Below are 26,739 nucleotides of genomic sequence, written 5' to 3' on the forward strand. Positions count from 1 at the left end.
GCCTCCTGTCTCTTGTTCTTGGCAGGAGTAAGTTCCTGTGGCTGCACAGCTTCTTCGCTTTCTTATACTTTGTCACCAACTTCCTCTTCATGACTCATCACTGCTTAGGGTTTGTGCCCAAGAAGAGCTACAAGGTGAGTAAGTGAAAAGAGCTACTAGAACAACACCCTCTCGGCTAGAGGCTCTCCCCAGCTGGACACCATCCCACGCCCATACTTCAGAGGCATCCCAGCTTGGTGCGTTCTGCACACCTGGGGGAGGGGGCAGTCTCACCTGAGTAGGGCAAGCCTCCTCTGCTTATCCCTGGGAATCGTCACCTGGCACATCTGTCTGGGCTGTTAAACCACTAATACACTTCCAAACCAGTTGGTAAATAGCTGCTCCCAGGTGCCTCCTCCCCCTGCACCCCTGCTGCCCTGGACCCTCTCCAAGGACCCCTGGACCTCCCCACCATCAGAAAACTAAAGGCTTAACTAAGCCCTGAACCTGCAGGGGGCCTCCATCCTCAGCGGCCAGTGCCCCCCGCTGACCCTCTGGGTAGATATTTTGACTACTTTGCCCACTCTTGCTGTGCCCAAGCTCCTTGCCCTTCTACCATCTCCCTGAGGTCAGAGACCCCATGTCCTGCCCCGGTGTTGTCCCCACTGTCTTGGTTTATGTTTCCCCCATCCTACCTCCCAAGCAGACCCTGAGACAGGGATTTGAGTAACATTCACTTGTTTGGGAGGTGATCCCAGGAAGGACCACTAGGTGGGTAGGGTCTTCTGCAAGGGAAGATGGCAGATAAAAGCGAGATCAGCTCCTTCAAGCTGTCCATCCTAAAGGACGGATTCACTTTACCCCACCCCAGAATGCAAATGCACATACCCCTGAAGGGTAATCCCGAATGTTTCAGCCTGCCAGTCATGGAGGCTTGGGCACCCCTGACCAGTCTGGACTCGGCCACTTCAGCTTTCCTTCTTGCCACCAGAAGCTTCTGCCCAGACTCCCCTCTCTTGCAGTACAGTTTACCATACTGTCGCCTTGAGGCGATGGCTCAGGAAGACATTTCCCATCACAGAATAAAATGTGGACTTTGAGGGGCTTCCACATTCCCTCCCCAGAGTCTAGCTCACCTCCTAACTCCCCTGCGCGGTCTGATGAGAGGGACGACCCAGCGAGGTGGGACGTCACATCGAGCAGTGGAGGTGCAGGGAGACCATAAATCAGCAAGAGAGCATGAGCAGCCCTTGCAGGGCATGGAGCTGTGGTCCTTCCCCAGGCCCTGTCTGCAGCCTCTGGTTCTTCCTCCCTCGATCACAGCCGTCTATGGCAAGGGGTCCACGGGGGGCACAGAGATTAACAGAGGTGTAGCTTCCCTGGCTGCAGCTTCCCACGGCCTGCTGACCTCAGGGACACAGGCTGGGGAAGCTGACACTTGGCTTACCCAGCAAGGAGGCGGCCTGATGTGAGTAGAAGACCTACTCCAGGTGGTTCTGGGCCACCTGAAGACCCAGACTCCAGGAGTCCTGTGTGAGCACAGGCTTCTTTCTCCATTGACCTTCCCCACCTAGGTCACAAGGACACTAATGATCACCTATGTCCCCACGGACATCCAAGACCCAGAAATCATCATTAAGCATTTTCAGTAAGTGGGTCGGGTGGGCTGAGGCATGGATTGCCTCCTCCTGGTAACCCTGCCTGGGTCCTCATGTGGGTAGTGATGCACCGGATGGTGGAGTGGGGCTGTGGCTCACCCTAGATTCAGCTCAGGATCAGCCTTTCAGAATGGGGGAGGCCCGGGTTGGGGCCAGAGCAGGGTTTCTGAAGTCAGGGGATTTCTGCATGGCATGGGTGTGATGGGGGATGCTAGTTTTCCTTTCCCTTGTACCTCCAACTGTGGAGCGCAGGGAGCTGCCAGACCGCAGTTATCTAGAGCAGGTCATCTTGAGGCAACTTTTGTGACCCGAGTTCCTAGCCACAGGAGCTAATTATCTCTCCATGAGCAGCAGTTTCCAGCTCTGCTCCCTGGCCCTGTTCTGTGTCATCTGGGAAAGATGTGGCAACTCTCAGATTAACAGGGATCAACCCTGATGTTCAGCCTTAGGAGCAAGTGGTGGATTCTACCATCCAAGCACCAGGAACCATGGGTAGCTGAGGCCCCGAGCCCTGTAGGCTGTAGCTCTGGGTAGGGGGTGGGGGGGGAGGGGGGAGGTCCCCAGCCCTACAGAATGGCTCAACCTCCATGTTTGTGGCTTCAGTGAGGCCTATCCAGGGTGCGTAGTGACCAGAGTCCACTTCTGCTACGACGTCAGGACCCTGATTGACTTGGACGATCAGAGGTGAGGCTGTAGCGGGACCTGTCTGAATCTGGGGTGGGGAGAGAAGGAGAGGTTGTGGCTCTGCTGGCACCCTGACCACAAGATCCTTCTCCTGTTGCCCATTGGCTGACAGGCGCCATGCAATGCGGGGCCGGCTCTATTACACTGCCAAGGCCAAGAAGAAGGGGAAGGTGATGATCAAGATCCACCCCTGCTCCCGGCTGTGCTTCTGCAAGTGCTGGGTCTGCTTCAAAGAGGTAACTGGCAAGGGCATCGGGGGACACAGCAGAGGGGCTAGGGCACCGGGTCTCCAGGCTTTGTCCAGGGCTCTGGGCAGTGCCCCTTGCCCACACCCTGGGGCCACATGCCTCATTCAGGTCTGCTCTGTGCTGCGGCACCTGGCTCCTGCTTTCCTTTCCACCCGTCCTATCTCCCTATTGAGAGGAGTCTTTCTTGGGGCCCCCTCCAGAGTGATCCAGGGAGGCTTGTTCTTGCCCCCTCCTGGGCTTGGATGGGAGAACCAGCGAGGACACCGCAGGCTGCTATAGGCTCCCAGGCCTCAGGCTTTCACTGAGCTAGGACAGGAATATTTGAAAGCAGTGGATTCAGTCTTATCGCCCAACCACCGTGGCTAGAAGGAGGTCTTGGCAGGACTGAACTCTAGCGAGTCCAGAAAAAGAATCATCCCCTTTCCTGAAAATGCTACAAACACATTCTGTCACTCCTCTGGGGACTACTCCGAGTCCAAAGGCACCCCCTTACCCCAGCGACACCTCGCTTTCCCTAGATCTAAGAGCAGGGAGCTAATTTCAGAGTCATAGCCTCTTCCTCTTCTAGAGCTGGGATCTTGGAGCCCACCTGGGGCCCTGAGCTTTTTGCCAGGCTTCAAAGGGAGCCAGGGATGAAACCAAGACCTCGGGCCTGCCGCCTGAGTGGAGAGAGGCCTCACATCCAAGCATGAGGCCTGGAACGCTGGCTGCTCCAGCTCTGAGGGCCACATCTCACCCCAGGTAGACGCAGAGCAATATTATAGTGAGCTGGAGGAGCAGCTGACTGATGAGTTCAACGCTGAGCTCAACCGCGTTCGGCTGAAGCGTCTGGACCTGATCTTTGTCACCTTCCAGGACTCCAGGATGACAAAGCAGTGAGTGCCAGGGCCAGCTGCTTGCTGTGCCCAGCCCAGCCCTGACAGTGGGCCTCTGCTTCTCTGAAACCATCCTCTTTCACCCTCATTCCAGCCAAGGGGAGGAGGAGAGAGAGCCTCCCTCCAGTTTGCCATATTCTGCCCTCCCCTTGACCCCCCCATGCTCCTCATGGGCATGGCAGCCGCCATCTTGTTTTCTAGAGCATGGCCACATCCATATTCCCCCAGCTGCCAGGCTCAGCTTGTCTCCAGAGATGCCCAGGCCCTGGGCTCCTCACTCCAATATGTTCTTGCTTCAGCACAGAAGTGGTCAGAGTAGCTGTTGACCTCTTGGTTCCTCTTCCAGGCCTTGACAAGAATGGTACCCATTTCTCCCTCATTGCACATCACCCCTCCCCTCACCACAAGTGACAGAGGGTAGAGAAGCCCTGCTTGCCATTTCTCCTCTCCTGCTGCAAGCCTCCCCTAATTCATAGCCCTACCGCCTCCTGTCTCCTCCGCACCAGCCTCTGGCAGCCCCACCTTGATAGGGAGTGGATGAGGGCCACTCTGGAATGTTCTGGAAGGAATCTTAGGACTGGGTCAAATAGATGGGAGCCTCAGAATCAGTCTTTTGAGGATTATGGGGCCCTCCTCTCCCCGAGGGAGCCTGAACACTCACAACATTTGTCCTCACCCACCCCAACCCTACCAAGGAACAGTGGCACAGGCTAGAGTTTAGTCGCAAAAAATTGTGTACAAAATTGTGCAAGTCACTTACACCCTCAAATTTCTTATCTATCAAATTTGATTACTTACATCTTCCCTGTCCTCCTCCCAGAGGGTTAAGAAGGGATATGTGTTCTAGTTAGTGTATGTGTTATATAAAACAGTACATCTACATAAGACAATAACTTTCTGAGAACACTCTCTGTAGAGAGGATCTAAGGTTTAATTACAGCAGATGTTTGAATTAGAAAACCAAAGATGAGGCTCCAGTGCCAGCACCTGCCCCTCTTTGGTTGTGTCTTCAGTAATCTGTGCAATTAAGACGATGTTAATCACCAATTAGCACAGCGTCATGCACTGTGTAGAACTCAATAGTCGGTAGCTATGGATACTAAGATGGGGCTGAAATGAGTACCTCTCCTGTCAACCTCACAGAAAGAGTGGGTCTTTGTGCTGTCACTAATGTTAAGGGGAAAAGACATGAACTGAGAACCGTGTGGCCCCCTTTTTTCCTGGGCAGTCCCTCCCTCTAATGCCCCTTTCCTTCAGTGACTAGGCCTTGGGGACTGCCCACTTACAAGGTCGAGAGAGACATATCCAAGTCTCCAAGAATTCCCAGGAAGTGGATGAGCCTCTACCTGTGGGATGGCCACAGCGGCCCCGGGCCCCTGGCATGAGCCCCACCCCCACCCCAGACCATCGTCCTCACCCCCGGACCTCTGTCTGTTCCCACATCTCCGCAGCATCCTGGAGGATTACAAGTTCATCCAGTGCGGTGTGTCGGCCCAACAGTCCTCGGTGACCACCATCGTCAAATCCGACCACTGGAGGGTTGTCCTTGCCCCACACCCCAAAGACATTATTTGGTAAGCCCTCTCTGTCCCTCCCCTCTCCTTTGAGCTCCTCTGGGACTGAAGAAGGCCGTAGGACGGCGAAGGGAATCAGGGCCTGTCCTCCTGCTTCACTGCCCGCGCACGGCCCCCGCTGGGCTGTTTCTCTCGTGGGCGTCACAGCCTCCGCCCACCCCCAAACCCACCCCACCACAAGCGTGGAAGGCACCCAACCTCTGGGGAAAGAGTTTTTTCCTGCAGAAAGAATTCGGATCGTTCCTTTGGCTCGCCTATGGGATATATTCAGAGCCTTTACAAGTGGTGACTGAGGGGAAGGCCCAGGGCTGTCTCACGCAGGTATGGGTGGGCGCACGGGGTTGAATTAGACCAGGGCAGCCCGGTCCACAGCTGGCGTGCAGGAAACAGCATGGGCTGTGTCTGAGGGCTGAGACCCGGGGTCCTAAGTGCGTCTCCCTCCTCCATCCTGCCCAGGAAACACCTGTCTGTCCGCCGCTTCCATTGGTGGGCCCGCTTCATCGCAATCAACACCTTCCTCTTCTTCCTCTTCTTCTTCCTCACCACGCCTGCCATCATCATCAACACCATCGACATGTACAACGTCACCCGCCCCATCGAGAAGCTGAAGGTGCCTCCTCTGCTCAGGCCAGGCGCGGGGGCCCCAGGGAGATGAAGGAGGAACTCAGGCGAGGAGGGGGTGGGAGGCCCACTGGGACGTCACTCCGATGCCCACACACTTGTGGCAGTGGCAGCGGTGTAAATGGTGGCACAGCGCTTCCCGTGCTCTAAAGGGCATGAATGTGGGTCGTTGCCCATCTTAGGGACCGGGGCTGAAGAGTGGGGGAGCCCCAGGCAAGTTCTGGGGTGAGTTTGGGGGAATGGGCTTGGAGGGCTCCTTTACACTGGGCCAAGCTAGAGGTACAAAAGGGGCAGCAGAAGGTGTGGCGAGCGTGACAGCTCTGTTCTCCCCACGTTCTCTAGAGCTGGGCTCCCTGCTCTGAAGACAGGGTTGAGGGCGGGCAGGCAGAGGTTAGTTCCGAGGCAGCCCTTCTAGAGGAGAAGGCCCTCCAGCTGTGTCTCCACTTCCCGCACTTCCAGACACACCCACACCTGGCTGGGCGTGCTCGACGGCTCACAGGAGTCGTCCCTGGAGGGAAGGGCTGCTTCCTGTGGACAGAGGTGTTCCGAGGAACTGGACTGGCTCGTTTCCAAGTTCTATAGCCTCAAGGCTGTTGTAGTGATCCTAGAAGGCCCCTCCTTTCCTGTTATCCCCGTGCCTGTTCCAGCAAAACACACGCACCCACGTGCACACACACGCACGTGCATGCAGTCAAGCCAGGCACTCCTGCTGCTGCTGCTTACCTTTGCCCTCCTTTGTCAACTTCACAGTAGGCCCCAGGCCAGGGGACCACAGCTCTCCCTGGGAATTCTTGCTCCATACCCTCCCCCTCTTCGCCACTTCTCACACGACATCACAACAAAAGCAGCGTCTCCTCCCTGAGGTCTGAGACATGAGTGACAGCAGCTGGCTGTGGCCTTAGGGCCAAGTCACTAGGGGCAGCCTAGGGCACCCCTCCAGTGACCTCAGCGTCGAAGGCCTGCACTCCTTGGGGATGTCACTTGACCTTGGGGTGTCGGCCTCCGGCCGCCCCAGCCAGGCAGACCCCTGACCAGGAAGGCGGGTCAGAAAGGCCAGGCGCACTGTGCAGCCTCGGGGACACCAGGCCTGCTCTGGACTGAGCTGGAGGAGAGGCCGGGGATGTGGGAGAAGGCGAGGGAAGTCTGCAAGGAGAATGGGGCTTCTTGCATTGACGTCTCTCTGCCCTCCTCCGCTCCACCCCTACAGAGCCCCATCGTGACCCAGTTCTTCCCCTCCCTGTTGCTCTGGGCCTTTACGGTGATAATGCCCCTGATCGTCTACCTCTCCGCCTTCCTTGAAGCCCACTGGACCAGGTGAGCTGGGGGCCTCCCCTCCTAGCCCTGCTCTTGGAACCTGCTTCTTCCTCTGCCCCCCCAAACCCCACCAGCTTAGTACTCTGGCTTCCTGTCTGGCCTAAGGAATGGAATAGATATGGGGTGGCTTTGATGCCTGAAACCATCCCAAAACACTAACGGATATTTTTTTCTTTAGAAAGAGGGGACCGATTTGCCTCTGGGCCTCTGGCCTCAGGGATGCTGAGATAGGGCCACCATACCAGGCATGTGGGGTCAAAACCCAGCCCTCCTCGGGCTGCTCCCTCAGCCTCCAGCCACGCGCCGAGGGTCTGGAGCTGCGGGCAGAGATAGGCAGTGCCAGGAATTCCAGGCAGAGGGCAGAGGATGAGAGTGAGAGAGCAGGACTTGTTTGGAAAATGTCAGAAGAGCTGCTATGGCCATAGCAGAGGAGCCCCTGCACTCAGTCTGACTGTAGACCCATGTAGCCTACACAGTGCCCACATCTTAAACAATTAAGAGCTATTTCCTATTTATTAGCACTAATAGTTCTATGGTAGGAGCTAATTAGTTAGAAAGGATTTACTGTATGCTGGGGCAGGTGGACCTGCTTTGGCCTGAAGGCTGTGTGGGTCTCAAAAGTTATTTCCGGCACCAAAACTTTCTATCATCCTATCAGGCAGTAAGCCAGGAGGTTTATCTTAACAGAAATCCTTACTGGTCTTTCCTCTGGCCAAGAACAGGGCTCATGTTGCTTATTGAAACTCTGCAAGAATTCTGAGTATCATTAGTAATGTCCCTTGAACAGAGATGTCAAGTATATGGTATGTGTGTGCCTTCCCTTCCTTTTCTTATGCCCAAGGCAGACATCACTAGTTGATCATGCTATTCTTTCCTGCTGCTCCCAGCCACAGCACAGCTCACAGTGCTCCGTGGAGATGGCACTGGTATGCGCTATGAAACCATTTTCTAGGCCAGGTAGCTGTCTCTCTCTCTCTTCATTCTGTAGTAAGGCGTTTGGTTCTTATCACGTCTCTCTTTGTTTCCTTCTAGATCAACTCAGAATCTGATCATAGTGCACAAGTGCTACATCTTTCTGGTGTTTATGGTGGTCATTCTGCCCTCTATGGGACTGACCAGGTACCTCACCTCCAATTATCTCTCCTCTGTCAGCCAGGCTCACCCTAGAGTTGTAACTTCCTCTTTCAGATACTGTAGGCCCACCTCTGGTTGCTGCAAATCCATTCCTCAAATGACAGTCCGGTGCCTGTCATGAGCCTAGCATGAGTCGGGTATCATGCGAACTCTAGGCCGTCAGCCATGAACTCTGCCCTCAAAGAGCTTATCCTCCAGCTGGGGAAACAAGCCTTACCTATCAGCTAACTGACAGCCCAAGGTGGGAAGAATGTGCAGTAGAAATTCAGAAGAGGGAGAGAACATTGTGGGAGCAATGGCTGGCGAAGGTTTGCTAGAGGGGAGGCCTTGAGCTGAAAGGCCAAAGGGTTAGGGCCCAGCATTAAGAAGAGAGGCAGTGTGGATTGGCCAGCTAGAATATTAAGATGCAAGAGTCTTTGGGGATTGGGCAAGGGAGGTTGAAAGGAAGGAAGCCAGCCCAAGAGGAACTGAACCCCAGGCCTTAGGTAATAGATTCATTAACTGAAGGGTCTGCTTTATTCTTGTTCTTTTTCTTGTGCTTTATTCTTTATTCTTTATTCTAGTTTGGATGTCTTTTTACGCTGGCTCTTTGACATCTACTATCTGGAACAAGCATCCATCAGGTTCCAGTGAGTACTAGAGTGCATGTTTCAGGTGTACTCCCAATGTGCATTGGGGCTTCACACCAGGTGGATATGTGTATCCTTTATTTGCTCATACAGGTAGAGATGAATGCATGTTAACACTCTCATTAGGCAGCCTCTAAACATTTCCTGTGCCATGGACCCCTTTGCGGGTAAAGCCCAGGGACTCCTTCTCTGAATGAAGTTTTTGAAATAATTGTAGATTCAAAGGAAATTGCCCCAAAAAATGTCCTATGTACCCTTTATCCAGTTTCCCCCAATGGTAACATCTTGCATAACTATAGTACAATATCACAACCAGGAAATTGATGTTGAAACAATCCACAGAGTTTGTTCAGATTTTGCCAGTTTTACATGTACTCTGAGTAGATTTCCTTAAATGTACAAAATACCTGGGTTATAACAAAACCCAATTATGCTGAAACATAGTTATCAAAATATTTTAAAATTCAAATTTGTAATGCAATCTCTATTAACACATTTAACAATAGGCTGATGCATTCTAAAGGTAGGCAAGCAAAAGTTACATTTTATTGTTTTAAAGGCATCGGTGTGAAAGCTGATGTTACTTAGCTAGAAGAAGAATATTAAATTGGGCAGGGGAGTGGATTTTTGACAGGGCAACATGCAGGTCGTGATAGATATCCAGCCAATTTCTTTTTTGTTTTGTTTTGTTTTTAGGGTTCCAAATGTTGAAACTCCCAATTTTCAAAGGTATATTATTGCAAATGACATGCAAGCTTTCATAGCTTGCTTTATAAGGCAAGGACCAGAATTTTCCAAGCTTTCTAGAATTAAACTATAACTGTAATAAGTTGATTTTTTCCAAGATGAGTGAGTTCATCTTTGGCTAGGTCATTATCTTCAATACAGTTTGTATATGAGAAAGAAAAGAATTGTGAGTTCATGACTCAACTCTGATGCCCTCAAGAAAGAATAACTTTTGATGGAGTTCTGAAATGTGTCCAGGGGCTTACAGATTTCTCTTTTCAAGGAAGGTGACAGAATTGTGTAGATGGAGACACTGGAAAGCAACAGAGATGCCTGGGTCACCAATGTGAGAACAGGCAGTGTGACCATCCATTCAGGTGGCTGAATGACTACTAGTTGAAGTAGGCCAGCTAGCTATGTCAAACACACGTGTGCAGACAGAAGAATCTCAATCATGTGAATTTAGCATGTCTAATTTAGCGGCCTGACTAATAACTAGCATCATTTTGAAATGATGATGAGCACAAATGGTATCGTAAGAGCTCAGCAATAAGTACAACACGATATGAAAATACCTCATTTCAACTGGTGACAGACTCATGGCTATGGCTGACATCGCTGTGACTTGTTGCCCACGCTCTTAATGGAAGGAGGTACTAAATCGGAGAAAGTAAAGACGTAATCTTTTCCCTATTCAAGGTCACAGACCCCCAAAATTCTACTTATGGACTCTCCAGGGTCTGTGGATCCAAGTCAAACAGTCCTTCTTTATTATTTTTTTTTGAATTTTATTTTAATTTATTTTTTACACAGCAGGTTCTTATTAGTTATCTATTTTATACATATTAGTGTATATATGTCAATCCCAATCTCCCAATTCATCCCACCACCACCACCTGCCCCCCGCTTTCCCCCTTGGTGTCTATATGTTTGTTCTCTACATCTGTGTCTCTATTTCTGCCTTGCAAACCGGTTCACCTGTACCATTTTTCTAGATTCCACATATATGTTAATATACGATATTTTTTTTTCTCCTTCTGACTTACTTCACTCTGTATGACAGTCTCTAGGTCCATGCACGTCTCTACAAATGACCCAGTTTCGTTCCTTTTCATGGCTGAGTAATATTCCTTTGTATACATGTACCACATCTTCTTTATCCATTCGTCAAACAGCCCTTCTTTAGAGCAAGCCAGTGCATGTATCTCCTAACCCATCCACAAATGCCATAGACCACCCCCAGCCCTGCTCAGAAGGGCCCTTGTTAACTTAAACTGGTCTGAGAACACACGTATACAGTCAGCCCTCCATATCCATGGGTTCCACATCTTCAGATTTGACCTACTGCAGATCAAAAGTATTCAGGAAAAGAATTCCAGAAAGTTCCCAAAAGCAAAACTTGAATTTGCTGTGTGCAGGCAGCTACTTGCACAGCATGTACGTTGTATTTACAGCTGTTTACACTGTGTTAGGCATTATAGATGATCTAGAGATGATTTAGAGTATACAGGAGGATGTGCCTAGGTTATATGCAAATATTATGCCAGTTTATATGAGGGACTTGAGCATCCCTGGATTTGGTATCCGCAGGGGCTCCTAGAACCAGTCCCTCACGGATACCGAGGGATGACTGTATTTGAAAGCTGTTCTCCCCATCTCTACCTCCACCCCATCCCCACTTCCTCAATTCGTTTCCTCTCTCTCCTCCTTCCTCCCAATATCTCTGCCCTTTCCCTCTTCCCCGGCTTCTGTGGCTGTCTTCCACCCAGGTGTGTGTTCCTGCCAGACAATGGCGCCTTCTTTGTCAACTACGTGATCACGTCAGCTTTGATTGGCACAGGCATGGAGCTGTTGCGCCTGGGGTCACTCTTTCTGTACACCACCCGCCTCTTCTTCTCCAGGTCGGAGCCAGAGAGAGTCCACATCAGAATGGTGAGGGCCAGGCCCTTCCCTGAGCACAGCCCTCAGAGTTTCCCTTGGGCGGGTGTCAGGAAGGGGGCCTGTTAGAAGCACGGAGGGACCGGAGGTGGGAGGCATGGTGAGGTGGGGCGAGGTGCTCCTCGGACACCGGGGTTGGAAGGGAGGTTGCCATCCCGGACAAGGAGCACAGAAGCAGCCAAGCCAAGCGGACCGGGCCACCTCAGGAGGACCCCTGCCTTCTGCCCCAGAACCAGGCCATGGACTTCCAGTATGGGCGCGAGTACGCATGGATGTTGAACGTCTTCAGCGTGGTGATGGCGTACAGCATCACCTGCCCCATCGTTGTCCCTTTTGGTGAGTCATCCCTGAAGCTCACTGGGGACTGCACACCCTCGGACTGGGAGCCCCACAGCATCCAGCTCCCTCCTGGATCAGGAGGAGACCTGGGACAGCCTGTCGGAAGGGTGGGGAGGGGCCGGGTCAGAGCCAAGCCAGTCAGGCGGCCAAGGTTGGGTGGCTGTTTACATAGGATGTTTGTTGGCAGAATAGGTTCTAGGGGCTCCAGGGAAGCTTGCTGGTCCCAGAGGTCAGCACCACGGAGCTCCCACAGCCTGTTCTTGGCCCTTGCCACTCTGACAGACCTGAATCTAGCATCTCAGGCCTGGCGGGGGGGAGCCTTGGGACGGCCGCTGAGTGTGCCTCCGTCTCCTGGCCCCCAGGGCTGCTCTACCTGTGCATGAAGCACGTCACGGACCGCTATAACATGTACTACTCCTACGCACCCACCAAACTCAACGAGCAGATCCACATGGCTGCCGTCCACCAGGCCGTCTTCGCACCGCTCCTGGGTCTGTTCTGGATGCTCTTCTTCTCCATCCTGCGATTAGGTAGGTACCAAGCCCACCCCACCATCCCGCCTCTGCCTGTTCCCCATTGCTCCGTCACCCCTCAACAACAACTGTGTAGGAGCAGAAAAAGCCTGGGAAGAGCAAGGTGTTACTCGTGGAACAGGGCAAAGCCCAGTGCCTTCTCTAGGCCTAGGGGGCTCGTGTTAAGAGTCCCGGCAGACCTTGGAAGCTAAGCGGAGGACCAACGTGGTCCAAATCATATACATTTTGGTTTACAACTTTCAGGGCAAAACCAAAGCAAAACAAACAAACAAAAAATTAAAAAAACATCCTATTCCTTCATTCTAACTCAAGGCTGGCAGGAAATAAAATATTAGCTATCAGGCTCCATTTGCAAGACATTCCCTCTGGGATCCTAGAAGATGCCTGGTCTTATGTGTTGTCAAAAACCTGGAGGAGTATTCAGAGCCTGCCCCAGCAGCCAGCTTGGCTACACAAAGCTGCTGTCCCCACCCAGGTGAGCTCAGAGACACCCTCACAGAGAGAGTCCCCACAGGCCACAGACTGGAACCCCCAGCTCTCTGCCCTCAGAGTCACCCATGCCCCAGGCAGCAGTCTCTGCCAGCCCCTTCCCAGTCTCAGAAAAGGCTCATGCTGACCTCCCCATCCTCCTTCTCCCCCCCACCACACTTGCCTTCCCTCAAGACACTTGACTGTAACCTTCTCAGTGGTGTGGAGAAGGGAAAGTCCATGTTTTCTCACTGCCTGTCACAGTGGCGTCAGTCAACATTCGGCTCAGTTATTTATGTGCGTTGTCCATTTGTTGTCACCCCCGAAGCCTTTCCTGCCCCAGCAGACTTCATTTTTTTAATAATGCTTTTTTTCTAAGTATAAAGAGCTACATGTTTATTATCAAAAATAGAAAAAATTGAAAGATCAAAATTTGAATGACCTACCAGCTCACCTACAGCCTCATGTCTATTGCTCCCACACCTCGCTCTGTGCATACGTTTTGCGGGACAGGGCAAAGTGGAGGGAGTTTATTGGTTTACTCTTACTTTACAAAATTGTGATATCCATTTTATACTATTCAGACTTGTATCCTGAATTTCTTCACTGAACATTATGTTCTGAGCAATTTCTTGCATTATCAAAATACTGTTGAGTACATGCCTTTTAACGTCTGCGTTAAATTCTGTCACTTTTAGTCAGTTCTCCATTGTTGGGATATTGAAGTTGTTTATCATTTTTTGCTTTTATAAAAACACAACAATAAACATCATTATGCAATAACTTCTGACTGTAAAGACTGATTTTCAATATTTATGTAGTTAGAAAACTGCTGCCATAAAAAAGTTACCAAACTTCCCCGAACAAAAATTCTGAATTGCTTTTCCATGCCATTAGCACATGTAACTGAGCACACTCACTTCAAAAGGGCTTACAAGGGCCAGACAGAGAAAGACAGATATCATATGATATCGCTTATATGTGGAATCTAAAAAAAAAAAAAATGATAACAAATGAACTTATCTACAAAACAGAAACAGACTCACAGACTTAGAGAAGGAACTTATGGTTACCAGGGCGGAAGGGGGGTAGGGATAGATTGGGAGTTTGGGATTGACATGTACACACTGCTATATTTAAAACAGATAACCAACAAGTACCTACTGTATAGCACAGGGAACTCTGCTCAATATCCTATAATAACCTAAATGGGAAAAGAACTTGAAACAAGAATAGATATATGTATATGTATAACTGAGTCACTTTGCTGTACACCTGAAACTAACACAACATTGTTAATCAACTATACTCCAATATAAAATTTAAAAAAATTTTTTTAAAAACAGGCTTACAAGAAAAGGTGTGGGTCTGAGACTGACTGTATTTTGGGGCAGTGGCATAAATGAGTGACTCAGAGATACTTCCCAGGGACCATGAGGTGGAAAGTAACTGACATCGAGGAGGACGTTTAATGGGCACCTAAACAGATATTTAAGTCAATTAATTTTTTTTCATGGAATCCACCGGATGCCAAATCCTAAACTGGCCAAATAGCACAGAGGAGTGATGTCCTTGTGTCGGGCTCATTGATCAAGTTGTTAAGGGAAGAACTGGGCAGGGACATCTCTGCCCCAGGCTCCAAACTCCTACAGGGGTGCTGAGCTGGGCCGCAGGCATCTGTCAGCCCGGGCGGCATCTCAGCCAGCACCCCTGCCCACAGCTCTGCTCCTCAAGCACCACGCCCATGCCTTTCCTTCTCCTTGCAGGGCCGCTACACGCCATCACCTTCTTTTCCCTCTCCACCCTTATTGTTTCCATGATACTGGCCTGCGTTGGCACTTTTCTGGGGAAACTTCGGAAAGCATCTGACTATGAGGTGAGTCGCCAGCCTGGCTTTCCTCCACACGTTCTCCCGGTCCCAGGGCACACAGCTCTCGGACGCCCACCTGAAGCACCACGATGACGAAAGGCTCTTGCCTTTCCCTCTGATGATGGGATGTGCAGACTCAGTGACGGGTGTACATGCTGCATGTGTCCTTGCACTGGCCCCGGAATCACGCCTCCCGGGGTGGGGAGATCCAGAAGACAGCTGTCCTCATCTCCCCTCTGACATCTCCTCCGAACCACAGGCTGCTGGCCCATCCCTCCTACGATGTGAGCCTATTCAGCCACTGAGCTGTGAGGACCATTCCAAGGCACGGAGGGTTGAGAGAGAGGATGGAGTGAAGGAGTAAAAGAGGGGGTGGTAAAGTATGATAACCTGGGGAAGGGGGACAGTCATCTCACTTTTAAGAATCTCAGGATATTGAACTTGCCTGGAAGGGAGGGCTGGCTCTCTGCGCCCCATGACTCTTTCGGCTCTTTGCCAGTGGGGCCCAGCCAATTATTAGAGAAGGGATCTAATCCGTGCCAACAGAACTGTGTGCTCTAGATCAGCACTTCCTAAAGTAGGGTGACTGTAGAGGTGTACTGGAATGATTTCCAGTGGACTAAAACATTTTATATTTTTCATGGTTACACATTTATTTTTCTAGTTAACCTTGCTTATGGCAACTGGCACAGGATTTCTGTTTATAATAGTGCATTGTTTCCTTTTCAAATGAATTTAAATAAGAAAGGAAGTTGATTTAAAGCACTAGCATCCTGCTGAGTCAGAGGAGGGAGCCTCTGAGAAGAGAATCTTCTTGCTTCCAGTGGTCCCGTATCTGTGGCCCTGGGCCACACATCCTGGGAGGATGGACCCTCCTCCATCCCCTGGCCCGAGTCCACGCTAGTGAAGGACCAGAGCGAACGACGCTTCTGGCTCTGTCTTCCCAATGCAACGATGTCCTGGGATCTGGTTGCTTAAGGGTCCATTCTAGAGACAGAAGGTGACAGGGGACCTAACCCCTCATCTCATTACAGAGATAGAGGGGAAATTCTGGCAGGAGAAGAGGTATTATGGAAGTCAAGGCTTCTCCTGGAGTCAAAGCAGTCTCATCTTTGAACCGCAGCCTCCACTCTGCTTACTCTCTCCCACCATGGTCCTTGCGAATGGAATATTTCAGAAGGGTCTCCCCAGCTTCCCAGTCCACTCTCTGTCCCGCTGGGCTTCAGCCCTGCCAGCTGGGCTGCGGGTCTGGAAAAATAGAAGATGAGTTGAGTTTAAGGGGAGCAGTAGGCCCCTTAAGCCTGAGTTTAAGGTCCAGGCTTCTCTGGACGTGGGGAGGACGGGGGCACCCCGTGACCCTCCTTGTCTCTCCCGCCGCTGCAGCCCGAGGAGGAGATGGAGACCGTGTTTGACCTGGAGCCCAGCAGCACCTCCTCCACGCCAACTTCCCTTGTGAGTCAGTGCCTTCGCCCTGGGGCATGTCAGGGGGCGGGTGCTCGCAGGGGTGGGCTACTCCAGCAGCACTGCGGGGACACCAGCAGTTAGTGGCCACGCTGGGTACTGGGGAGGAGCCGGGTGTCCCTGGACCCCCTCCTCTGACGCAGCAGGACTTGGCCCAGGTCAAATTGCTGCCGTGGCCCTGGCTGAAGAGCCTTCAGAAAGATAGAAGATCCAGGATTTACTCCAGGACATTCTCTAGAAGGAGCTCAGAGAGGACAAGAACGGTCAGGGCGAACCCAGCCACAGCGAGCTCAGTCGTGTAGACGCAGGGCCGTGCTGGGGCTCGGCTTCAGGACCGAAGGCTGCCTCCAAGGGCGCAGGGGCCAGGCAGAGCGGCGCAGACAGAGCCGCAGCGAGCTATTGGAGGTCTGCACCGCATGGTAAGGCAGGGGCTGCACCAGATGAATGAGCCCGTCCCCTTGTGAAGAGACGAGGCCGGACTCAGAGTGCAGGGGTTCAGCAGGCTGGGCGTTGGCTCCCACACCATAGCTCAGCCTGGAGGGGCGTGAGCGCTCGCCCGCAGCCCGGCCACAAGTGTGGCTGCAGGGCCACTGATGCATGCACCGAGCAGGGTACCAGGTCAGCCTGTGCCCCGATGCCAGGGTGCCTTGGGGAGAACTGAAGAAGGGTACCAGCCAGCCTGGGCACTCAGGGAAGGCTTCCCGGAGGAGGGAACATCTAATCCGACCCCAGCAATGGGAGAGTAGGGGTTACCAGGTGGAAGAGTGTGTGTGGGGGAAGAGCATTCAAGGAAGAGGATCAGCCTGTGCAAAGACCCCAAAGAGAGAATCTGGAGAACCGGGGAACCTAAGACAGTTTGGGGCCTGGTGCAAATGCAGAGTGGGTGGCAGGGACCGGTGGGAGGGGAGGCCCTTTAGTCACGGCAGCGTTGGGTGAAAGCTCACAGACGCAACAGTGGGCGGATGTGCCCACGCCAGGTGCATAGAACTACAGGTCTGCCTCACTCTGAAACGAACCCTACAGATAGGGCCCGATGAGCTCTGGGAGGTGGCAGGCAAGAGGGAGCTCCAGTACCAGAGAGACAACAAAGGTTTCGAAGCAGGAAAGTCTCTCTTCACATAGCATCTCCCCTGGGGCCCTTCCAAGATGACCCCTCTGGAATATTGTCATTAATCAGTTATTGAAACCTTACAAACTAGATGCTTCACCATTCTCTCTCTTGATCTTTATGATAAACCTGCACAGTAGGGGTTTTTATCCTCATTTTACAGATGGGGAAACTGAGGCTCAAAAAGGTGAATTAGTTTAGACCCTAGAGTACTACTATGCAAGGAAGTGGCAGAACAAGGTTTGAACCAGGTCTGTCAGACTCTAGAGTTTGAGCTTTAAAAAAAAAATTACTGGAATTGATTTTTTTTAATCTTTCATTATTATAACCGAGGGGTGTGAGCGTTGTAGATAATTATGGGGAAAAAACAGAGAAGCAAAAATAAGAAAATAAAAAGTCCATGTTTCTACCACCTAGAGATGACCACTGATACCTTAATGTATATTTTTTCAGATATATAGATATTTTTTTAATGACATAATACTGTACACTATTTTATAACCTGCATTTTAGAAGACAATCTCTGTCTTTCTACATATATACATTTTTACCTCTTCAAATACCCAGTCCATATTCAACTTGCCCTACATGTTCCAGAAATATCTTTTACAGCTTGTCCAGACCAAGATCCAATCCAGTCTCTGTGCTAGATTAATCTGGCACCTGTGCATGTCCCTTTTATTTTAGCACCGTCTCTGTTTTATGACTTGTTGGAGAGACCAAACCAGTAGTCCTGCAGAATGTCCCAACTTCTGGCTTTTTCTGGCTGTTTCTTCATGGTATCTTACAGGAGGTTACACTATCTCCTGTATTTCCTGAAAACTAGAAGTTAGATCCAAAGGCTTGATAGATTCAAGTTCAACACTAGGGGCTAGATAGAACACATTACAGGCAGTGCTGTGAGTCACACCAGGCAATATATAATATCCCATTTATTGCCATTAATGATGCTGAAGTGACTCCCTGATTCAGGGATGACTGCTGGCTTCTTCCATTGTTCAGTTACCATTTTTCCCCTAGGACCCAAAAGTCATCTATGGGGTTTATTTTGGCCTTATGAAAATACCTAAATTCTTCTGTAGAAAGAGTGTTCTCTCATCAACTAGGGCTGTTTAGTTTCACTGAAATAAATTCCCACAGGAAAGGTTTAATTCTATCCAATAATTACCTATTTTCAAAATAAGGAGTTGGTTTAAAAGTCCCTTCAAAGGATGACAAACAGCTCTGACCCTAGTACTTCTTGTGCTTTTCTATTCTGCTGCCATCCCAGGCATTCCTGGGCCCATGCCTGGATTTCACAGGTCACATGACCAAGACCTCAGCTAGCAGCCTCAGTTTCAAATCCTGATTCACAGGCCAACCAATGACACAGCCCGAGGGAGTTGGATGCGCCTTTGAAGCTGTGTTAGAAAATGCGCTAGCTCAGGAACGGGGTGGGGTGGGGGGTCCCTCCAGACCCCAGTGTAAGGGAGACTCACGTCATCTCCCCCTGGGTTCAGCCTGACCTGGAACCAAGAATGAATGGCACGTGTGCTGAAGGAAGCGTGGACTAGGAGTAGGAGACTCGCACTAAGTAGCCCGGGGAGCACGTAGATGCTAGATAAATGATCGAGAGCAACTGGGCAGATAGCCAGGGACTTGGGCTGCGGGGGAAGAAGGAAGGAGCCATGGCTTAGAGGGGCAGAGGCTCTGCGGGTCAAGTGTGAGGGGGAAGCGTGTGCCCAGGGCCCTGCCCCAGATGTGACCTCACCCCATCTCCCCTCTCTGTCCCGAGCAGCTGTATGTGGCCACCGTGCTGCAAGAGCCAGAGATGAACCTGACCCCAGCCTCCTCCCCAGCCCGGCACACCTACGGCACCATGAACGGACAGCCGGAAGAGGGAGAAGAGGAGAGTGGTGTGAGGGGCTTTGCAAGGGAGCTGGACTCGGCCCAGTTCCAGGAAGGGCTGGAACTGGAGGGCCAGAGCCAGTACCACTGACCAGGACCCAAGGCCTCCACCTGGCGACGCCAGCCGGGAGTGGCGGCCAGGGGAGAGCCCAGCAGGGGGAGGCAGGAGGGTGGCCTGGACCGCCCCACTACCTCCTGCAGACTTCGGGAAGGCCCCAGCGGAGCCCTGGCTATCTGTCGGCCACGTGGAGGCCCCGACCTGCTGACCAGCTAGAACGGGAGACGACAGGCAGTATAGAGGGACCCCAGGATGGGATGGAGGATACCGGCGAGCACCGTGTCTTGGGAGCAGGGGCTGGAGCCCTGAGCACAGAGACTGAAGGCTGGGGGACTTTCCTGGCGTCACGGTGGAGAAGGTTTGCGTCAGGGAAGAGGCAGGAGGAAGCCCACTGAAGACTCTCTGGGGTCTTCGCCACCCTTCCACCAGCTGCCCTGCCCAAGGAGCTTCTGCTGCTGTCCTACCCTCACCCTCACTCCCAGCCCACCCCGCTCCTGCAGTCTGAGGAAGCAAAGGTATGTATGCTGGGCCTCGCCAGCAAGACACAGACGGCCACCTCCTCCGGGTTTCCCTGCCTGGGGATCTGTAAAGAGAAAGTCTCCGCACCCACCCGCAGGAAGGGGCAGCTGAGACCATAGACTTAAAGGGGGCGACTGAGCCCCTTCCTCTCCCTCTGCTCTCATCAGATGTGCCCGGGAGCAGCAGGGCAGAGAGCCTCCTCCTTTCTATTCCTGCAAGAGCAGCTGGGGTGTGGTCACTCAGGGCTCATTAAATGGGACCTGCGTGCACTTTGATGAAGCCTGCTGGTTACTGTAAGGTGGGCAGGGCAGAGGCAGAATTCATGGAAGGTCTTCTCCCAAAACGCTGAGTGATGAGAAACCAGATATACCTCCCCAAGCCCCCGGGCCTAATGAGAGTACCCCCAAGGTCGAGGATGTGGCCACTGAGAGCTGCTCCGGCCGCGTGCCCATCTGAGTGCCTGGGCCCCCAGGGTGACCAAGGTGGGGGGTAGCTGAGGGTGAGAAGCCCATGCTGCAAACTGAAGGCACTGGCCTCTCCCCGGCCTCCGAGCAGGACCCTTCCTCTCCTCTCGGGGCCGCCCTGCACTCTGCACTGAAGAGCAGTCCAGTGGCCTCCAGTGTGGTCCTGGCTCAGACACTGCGGATGCCCTGCGGCGCATTGAGGGGCACGGGCGGGGGCTGCGTCCTCCGTGGACAGGCATAGTAAGGCTGCCCTCCCGGGGCGGCCCCCACCCGAGGCCTGGAGGAGCCGAATCCTGAGTGGGAACAAGGCTGGTGACACCACTGCTGCAGGCCGGGGGGGTGCAGGCCTCTGGGGACAGGCCCCCATCAGGACCACCAGGCAGCCAGCGGGGGGAGACATGAAGAAGGGCTGGCTAGGGCCTGGGTGGACCAGAATGAGCCAAGTCAAATGGGGTCTGCGTGCTCTAGAGCTCTCCTGAACTCCCTCCTCCAAAGGTCTGGGCCCCTGCAGCCAACCTACTGAGGGTGGGCGTCCAGGTTCACCTCACCTGGGTGTTTCCCACCAGCTGCCGGGCACACAGATGCGCCTGAGCTCAGATCACCTGAGCCTCACTTCTGCTCCACCCGTGCCCACATCCCAGCTCCAGAAGCTGCAAGCTTGACCCCAGAGGAGAAATAGCATTTGAGGGGCAAATATTGCTCTCCCACGAGAGCTCAGCCCAGACCTTGGCATGAGGGATCTTTCCAGAGAGCCTGGCTCATCTGGGAGGAGGCCGTCTCTCCTTGTCCAGGTAGGAATAAGGAGGGAATTATACCCAGCTGGTCCCTCGTAAACCCAGGCCCCGCGGGGCTATCTCCCCCAAGCATTTCACCAGCCAACAGGGGGAAGTGGTCCTTTCCAGAACAGTCCAGCACAGAGCCCTGCCCACCATGGGGAGGTGGCAGCTCCAGGCCCTGCCCCAACCCCAGGTGTGTGGTGAGGGCCGTCCTGCCAGAAGCTGGCCTGAGGGCTCTCCTTCACTTGGCACTACTTGCTGGCATCCGCCCCGGCCTCCGCAGCCCCTGCGGGACTGTTCCTGCTGCTTGTCTCGCCTCCTACTGCCCAGCTGGCAGCCTGTGGAAGCTACATATGGAAAGGTCCCAGCAGATGCTATGGCAGCATGGCTGGGGCTTCCCCCTCTGAATCTGGGTCAAGTGCAGTCTGGTTCTGAGAGAAGACGGTGAGGATGTTGGGAAAGTTGCTGCGTCTACTCGCTTCTCTACTCTTCCCGGAGACCCCGGCCACAGCCTCTCGACCTTCCGTGGTCACCGCTACGGGTGTGGGCGTCCTTTGGCTCTTTACACACCACATCCAGGCCCTCCTCAAGCATCTCCCCTCCAACCTGCTCTCTCGGCCCACACGCTTCTCACCCATTGGCCTCCGCCTACCACCACCCACCCCATCCCACTGCCCACTTCCCAGCTGCCCCCGCCCCATCTGTTCCCCCAAGCCCCGCCTCTCAGACCTGATCCTCTCTGGAGGGAGCTGCCTCGGGGGACCAGGTATTGCCTAGAGCCTTTGAGAAGTGCCCCTCCCGGGGCCTAGGGCAGCTCCATGCTTGCCTGCCTCTTCCTCAGACACTTCTGGAAGCAAAGTGCCTATCAGCAGCATTGCATCCTCTGGGGACCCCGGTGGGGAGTGTGGACTTCCCTTGGCCATCACCACTAAAGGAATGTGCCAGAACGCCAAACCTTCTTGTTATTAACGCTATGACCGTGCCTTGAATAAACAAGTCCTCCCAACCTCTGCTGGCCTGTGCCTCTGCATCTGAACCAGCCCAGCAGGGCTTTCCCTCCATCTAGAAGGAGCCAGAGCTCCCAGAGGTGGCCAGGCTGGAGCACCACAACTTGCTTTGTGGCTTTGGCCCCTGGGGCCTGAGCTGCCACTCTAGGACCCTTGACCCCTGAGGCCTTCCCTGGCCCCTGTCCTCACAGGGGAAGGCCTGGCAAATGCTACCTCGTCTGCTGGAGAAACAAGAAGTGAATCTGCCTCTTTCCACCGTGGATGCTCTGAGAGTCCCCTGAGCAGTAGGGGAGAACTTTCCGGTCCATGAGCTACCCAGGAAGCCACCAGGGCAGCCTTTCCTGGGCAGCAGAAGCCCTGGGGTGAGTGCTGGGCCCTGAGAGCGGGCCCTCGGCCAGATGAGCAGCCGGGCTTGACAAGACGAAGACTTCAGGTGGGAGCCCGCAGGGAGCAGCACGCTGGGCTCAGGTCTGCGCCAGCCTCCGCCAGCAGCACGAGGGAGGGGCAGGTCAGGGAGAGGCTGGGCATTAGCGGGGTATGTGGGGCTGTCACAGCAGGCCTGCACAGGATAAGAAAACCCTCTAGCAAAGGGTAGTTATGTCTGCTGTCACACCTGTGGCAAGGGGGGTACATTCCCTGCCCTGGAGGACATGTGTCCTGGCCCTTCCTCTAGCCAGCTCGCTGACCCTGGGCCGGTCACCTCATCCTGAAAGCAGGAGAGCAGGAGACTGACCACTCTGTCTCATTACTGAATAGAGCAGATTCAGCCACAGGGACAGAAGGAACAGGGTGTGGAGGGGGGCTTCCTCCCCCGCTGCTCCCTGTGAGGGCAGAGGCCACTCTCAGGGGCACGGTGCCCAAGGGAGGCTCCTGAGCTCCCCTCACTGGACCTTCTCCTCAAGCTTTCATAGTCCACCCATGGGCAAGGGCTCAAAGCCCCCCATGGTGTGAACCCGGGCAGGGGGCCAGGGCCCATCCCCTTGATCCCTCTCCCCTCAAAGCAATTATCTTCCAAGTCGGGTCAGATGAAATCCACAAGAGATGCTTCAGTGGGGAGAGGGGTAGGAAGAACACCCTGGCCGGGTGGGAGGGGCTAGGTCCTGCTGCCTGGGAATGGGGATCAGGGGGTTGAGGAGGGGGGGAGTGGGCAGATGGCCAAGAGGGAGGCCTGGTGCCAGGGAGGTCCAGGATGCCAGCTCCATGGGGCTCCGCCCAAGAGGGCATTGGTGCACCAGACTGAGTGCCGGGCTGGGCTCTGTGGGACTGGGGAGGAAGCAGAAGGGCCCTGGGCTCCAGGAGGCTGTGCCTGGAGGCCAAGCTTGGGGCAGCTCCCTGCCACCCTCCCAAAGCCGTCATGCTCGGGAAGCTCCATGCTGGCGGACTCTGGGTTTCTGAGCTCGCTCTGTGAAGGGCCCGGGGAAACGTGGCAGAGCCTGGCTTATGGGAAGACAGTTCACAGGTTTTTTCAACAGAAGCTGTTTTTTGAACATCTGAGGTCCCACCTTGACAACCAGCAGCCCAGCATCTCTCAAGCTTCAAGTGCTGGGTCTCTAGCCCAGCTGCAAATTGGAGCATCCTGGGAGATTTTAAACAATCCCAACATCCAGGCCCCCTCCGCGAACAAGCCAGAATTTCTGGGGTGGGGCCCGGACGTTTCTATTTTACGAAATCCCCCCGGTGACTCTGGTGTGTAGGAGGGTTGAGTGAGCAAGGCTCTCATGGAGCCGTAAGGAAAACCATCCCAGCCTCATGGTCCTGGAACCGCGCAAGCTGGTCTCAGCACCTCACACTGCCTCTCACCTCAGGGAGCGGGTAGCCCTGTAGCTTGTCCGTAGTTACAAATCCATAAGCTGGGAAACCTCTCCTCCCTTCACTCTGCCTCCAGAGAGCTCAGAAGGCAGGTGCCTGGTAGGTAATCAAAGATTAGACCCAAACAAGCATTTTCCTTTGGGCTTACAAGCAGTTAATGCCTAGCGTGGGCACAACTTCTGTTGTAATCATCTTACTTTGCAGTAAGTACTACTGTTGGACCAGAGAGACACACACACCAGCTTCAGGGGTCATTTCTGCCTGTCTGGTCACCTTCAGCAATGGTTTGAAGCCTCTCCTCTTCCATCCAAACATAGAGCCCAAAGTGGCTTTCCTGACAGCTTTCGCGTGTGGAATGCAATAGATTATAAGTACAGTAAACAAATTTACATAGTGGGAGGTCAGGATAGGTGCTTTGAAGAAAAAATAAAGCAGGATGGGGGGGCTGTCTAGAGATGGGGAGGATGGGGGACCAGCTCTGTGGGAACGCGACATGAGACACGTGAGCCAGTGGAGGCTGCATGAAGGGAGTGGGGACTAAATGTGGGGCCCGAGGACCAGCGAGGAGGCCAGAGTGGCCGGAGCAGAGTGAGCGAGGGGAAGAGAGGAAGGAGGCAAGGTCTGAGGCGGCCGTGGGGCTCCGTGGGCTAAGCTACTGGAGGGTTCTGAGCAGGGGAGAGACATGATCCCCTTACTAGCCACTGGGTGGGGACAAGACGGAAGCAGAAAGCCCCATTGGGGACTCTGTTGAGGCATCCAGGGGCGACAGTACAGTAGCTCAGCCAAGGACAGGGCAGTGAAAGAGGAGAGAGGTAGTGAAATTCGGAATAGGGCCTGGGGATCCCTGGATAGATTCGATGGGGAGGTCTGAGAGAAAGCAAGGAGATAAGGATGACTCCCAGTTCTTCAGCCTAAACAACTGGGTAAGCTGGTTTACCAAAGCAGAGAACGCTGGGAAGGAGCAGGTCTGGGAAAAAGACCAAGTGTTCCGTTTTGGTTGTGTTACGTCTGAGATGGTGCCTTGTGTGGACGTTGGGCGGCAGGTGGCTGGATACAGAGTCTGGAGTAAGGGAGAGTTGGGCTGGAGGTGTAAACTCCAGAGTCATCAGCGTCCGGATGGTGTTGAAAGCATGGGACTGGCTGCGATCTCTACAGGCGCAAGCATAGGTCGGAGAGAGATGGGAAGGAGGATCTGCAAGGGAGACTGAAAAGGAGTGGCAGAGGGGAAGGAGGGAAACCAGGAAAGCCTGGTGTCCTGGAAGCCAAGGGAAGAAAGGGACTCAAAGGGGAAGGGGGACCCCAGCTCTAATCACACTTGACAACAAATACGGGGCAGAGAGGAATGAGCTCAAAGACGCCACCAAGAAGCATCAGCCAAGTCAAATGCTGGACACGCCACTGAACAAATAACCAGGTTTCACCCACAAATCAATAGCCTGGGGGAGGAGGCGAGAGGCTGGTAGAGAATGAGAGGTTTAGGAGACACAACCAGATACAGTGCGTGGCCCTTGATTGCATCTTGAATTGAACAAACCAGCTGCAGAAAGACATCTTTGAGATACCAGGGAAATTTGAATATGAACTGGGTGTTATTAGGTGATGTTGAGGAGATAACTGTTCATCTTGGTAGGTATGTTGATAGCATGAGTTAAAAGGTAAAAAAAAAAAAAAAAAAAAAAATCAGCTAGAAATTCATATGGAAGACTTTACGAGTGAAAGAACATGATGTCTGGAATTAGCTTTGAAACTGTCCAGCAAAAGAAAAGGGCAGGGGGAGGTCTTGAGTTGCTTCACTGCTGATTCTGGGTGAAGGGTACATGGAGATCTGTTAGGCTCTGATTTTTGTGTATGTTAACGTAAGATAGAAGAAGGGGTGATCAACTCTTCCAAGTGCTGCTGAGCAGAAGAGGAAGATGAACGCTGAGACGTAGCCCCTGAGTTTGGCAGGATAGAGACTGTTGGTGACCTTGACGGTAAGATTGGTGGGTGGATGAAAGCCTGGTTGAAACGGGTTACCATCCTCTCACAGGAGTGATGACATGAGAACGGCAAGGAAAGACAACTCTTCTGAAGAGTTTTGCTATCAAAGGAAGTAAAGAAATAGGGTGGTAGCTGGAGAGGGAAGGGGGCGGTGAGGGAGGGGAGGTTCTTTGTGTAGAACGGGAGTTGTGGGCTGATGGAATGAGGAGAAGAGAGAGAGGATTCCAGGGCTGAGACCTGGAATGGAGGAGGAAGGAACTACCTGCCCTGCACACACACACACACACACACACACACACTCACACACTCACACTCTCACATGCACGTACATGCAGACACGCACAAGTGGAAGAGAGGCCTTCAAGAGAGGCGAAAGCACCCATGCTTAGGATGGCTTAAGACACATCAGAGGAGGCTGTTTGGCCTCTCCGGAGCCAGGTCACCCCAGGCTCCTGGGCGGGTGTCAAACATTCAGGAGCCCTAGGCCAGGCTTGGCCACCAGATCCTGAGCCGCTGTTTGGTCACACAGCAGAGGAGGCCTCCTCACTGGAGCCTGTGTGGGCACAAGAAAAAGATACTTTTGATGCCCCAGCGGGAAAAGCACTCCTAACACGCTCCAGACCCAACGTCTGCAGTCACACAGCCTGGCAGGCCTGGCCCCCTGAGCTCAGCAAAAATGAGGCCCCAGCTGGAGCTAGGGAGGCTCTGCTGGTGCCAGTGGCATTGGCCTGGGCTGAGAAAACCGGACCTCGGGGTGTGGGTAGCTGGCCTGGGTGCAGTCCCTCCAGCCATTCACAGCCCAGCTCCAGGACCCCACACCTAGGAGGCCAGGAGCACGTGGCGGGTTAAGCCCAAGCTTGCTTTGGAGGAAGCCCGCTCTTAAAGTCACTCGCTCCCCATGCCCCTGGCTATGTCTCTACTGTTGTCTGCGTGCTTCTCATAACCACACCCCCCCACACACACTCACACTCACACCTGCTCTTCAACTCCAATGTGCACCCCAGGTTATCACGTTTAGTCTCCTTAAAAAGACCACCCTGGGATTGGCACCTTCCCCTGCCAAGAGGATCTAGAAGCTTT

General features: G+C 53.2%; 1 protein-coding gene across 1 annotated transcript in view; it reads left to right on the top strand.

Moving 5' to 3' along the window:
- TMEM63C (transmembrane protein 63C) overlaps positions 1-19,678 on the top strand; it is a 33,377-nt gene extending 13,699 nt beyond the window's left edge. The window contains exons 7-22 of the mRNA XM_059915797.1: positions 26-134; positions 1,554-1,627; positions 2,241-2,321; positions 2,434-2,557; positions 3,311-3,444; positions 4,896-5,018; positions 5,475-5,628; positions 6,847-6,953; positions 7,986-8,072; positions 8,651-8,716; positions 11,212-11,374; positions 11,611-11,716; positions 12,082-12,249; positions 14,487-14,596; positions 15,974-16,042; positions 18,937-19,678. Coding sequence (XP_059771780.1) covers positions 26-134; positions 1,554-1,627; positions 2,241-2,321; positions 2,434-2,557; positions 3,311-3,444; positions 4,896-5,018; positions 5,475-5,628; positions 6,847-6,953; positions 7,986-8,072; positions 8,651-8,716; positions 11,212-11,374; positions 11,611-11,716; positions 12,082-12,249; positions 14,487-14,596; positions 15,974-16,042; positions 18,937-19,137 — 1,876 coding nt within the window. The 3' untranslated portion in view covers positions 19,138-19,678. The remainder of the gene's footprint in view (positions 1-25; positions 135-1,553; positions 1,628-2,240; positions 2,322-2,433; positions 2,558-3,310; positions 3,445-4,895; positions 5,019-5,474; positions 5,629-6,846; positions 6,954-7,985; positions 8,073-8,650; positions 8,717-11,211; positions 11,375-11,610; positions 11,717-12,081; positions 12,250-14,486; positions 14,597-15,973; positions 16,043-18,936) is intronic.
- Positions 19,679-26,739: the final 7,061 nt, after the last annotated feature.

This window comes from Balaenoptera ricei, chromosome 2 (assembly GCF_028023285.1).
Source record: "Balaenoptera ricei isolate mBalRic1 chromosome 2, mBalRic1.hap2, whole genome shotgun sequence".
Classification (NCBI taxonomy): Eukaryota; Metazoa; Chordata; class Mammalia; order Artiodactyla; family Balaenopteridae; genus Balaenoptera; species Balaenoptera ricei.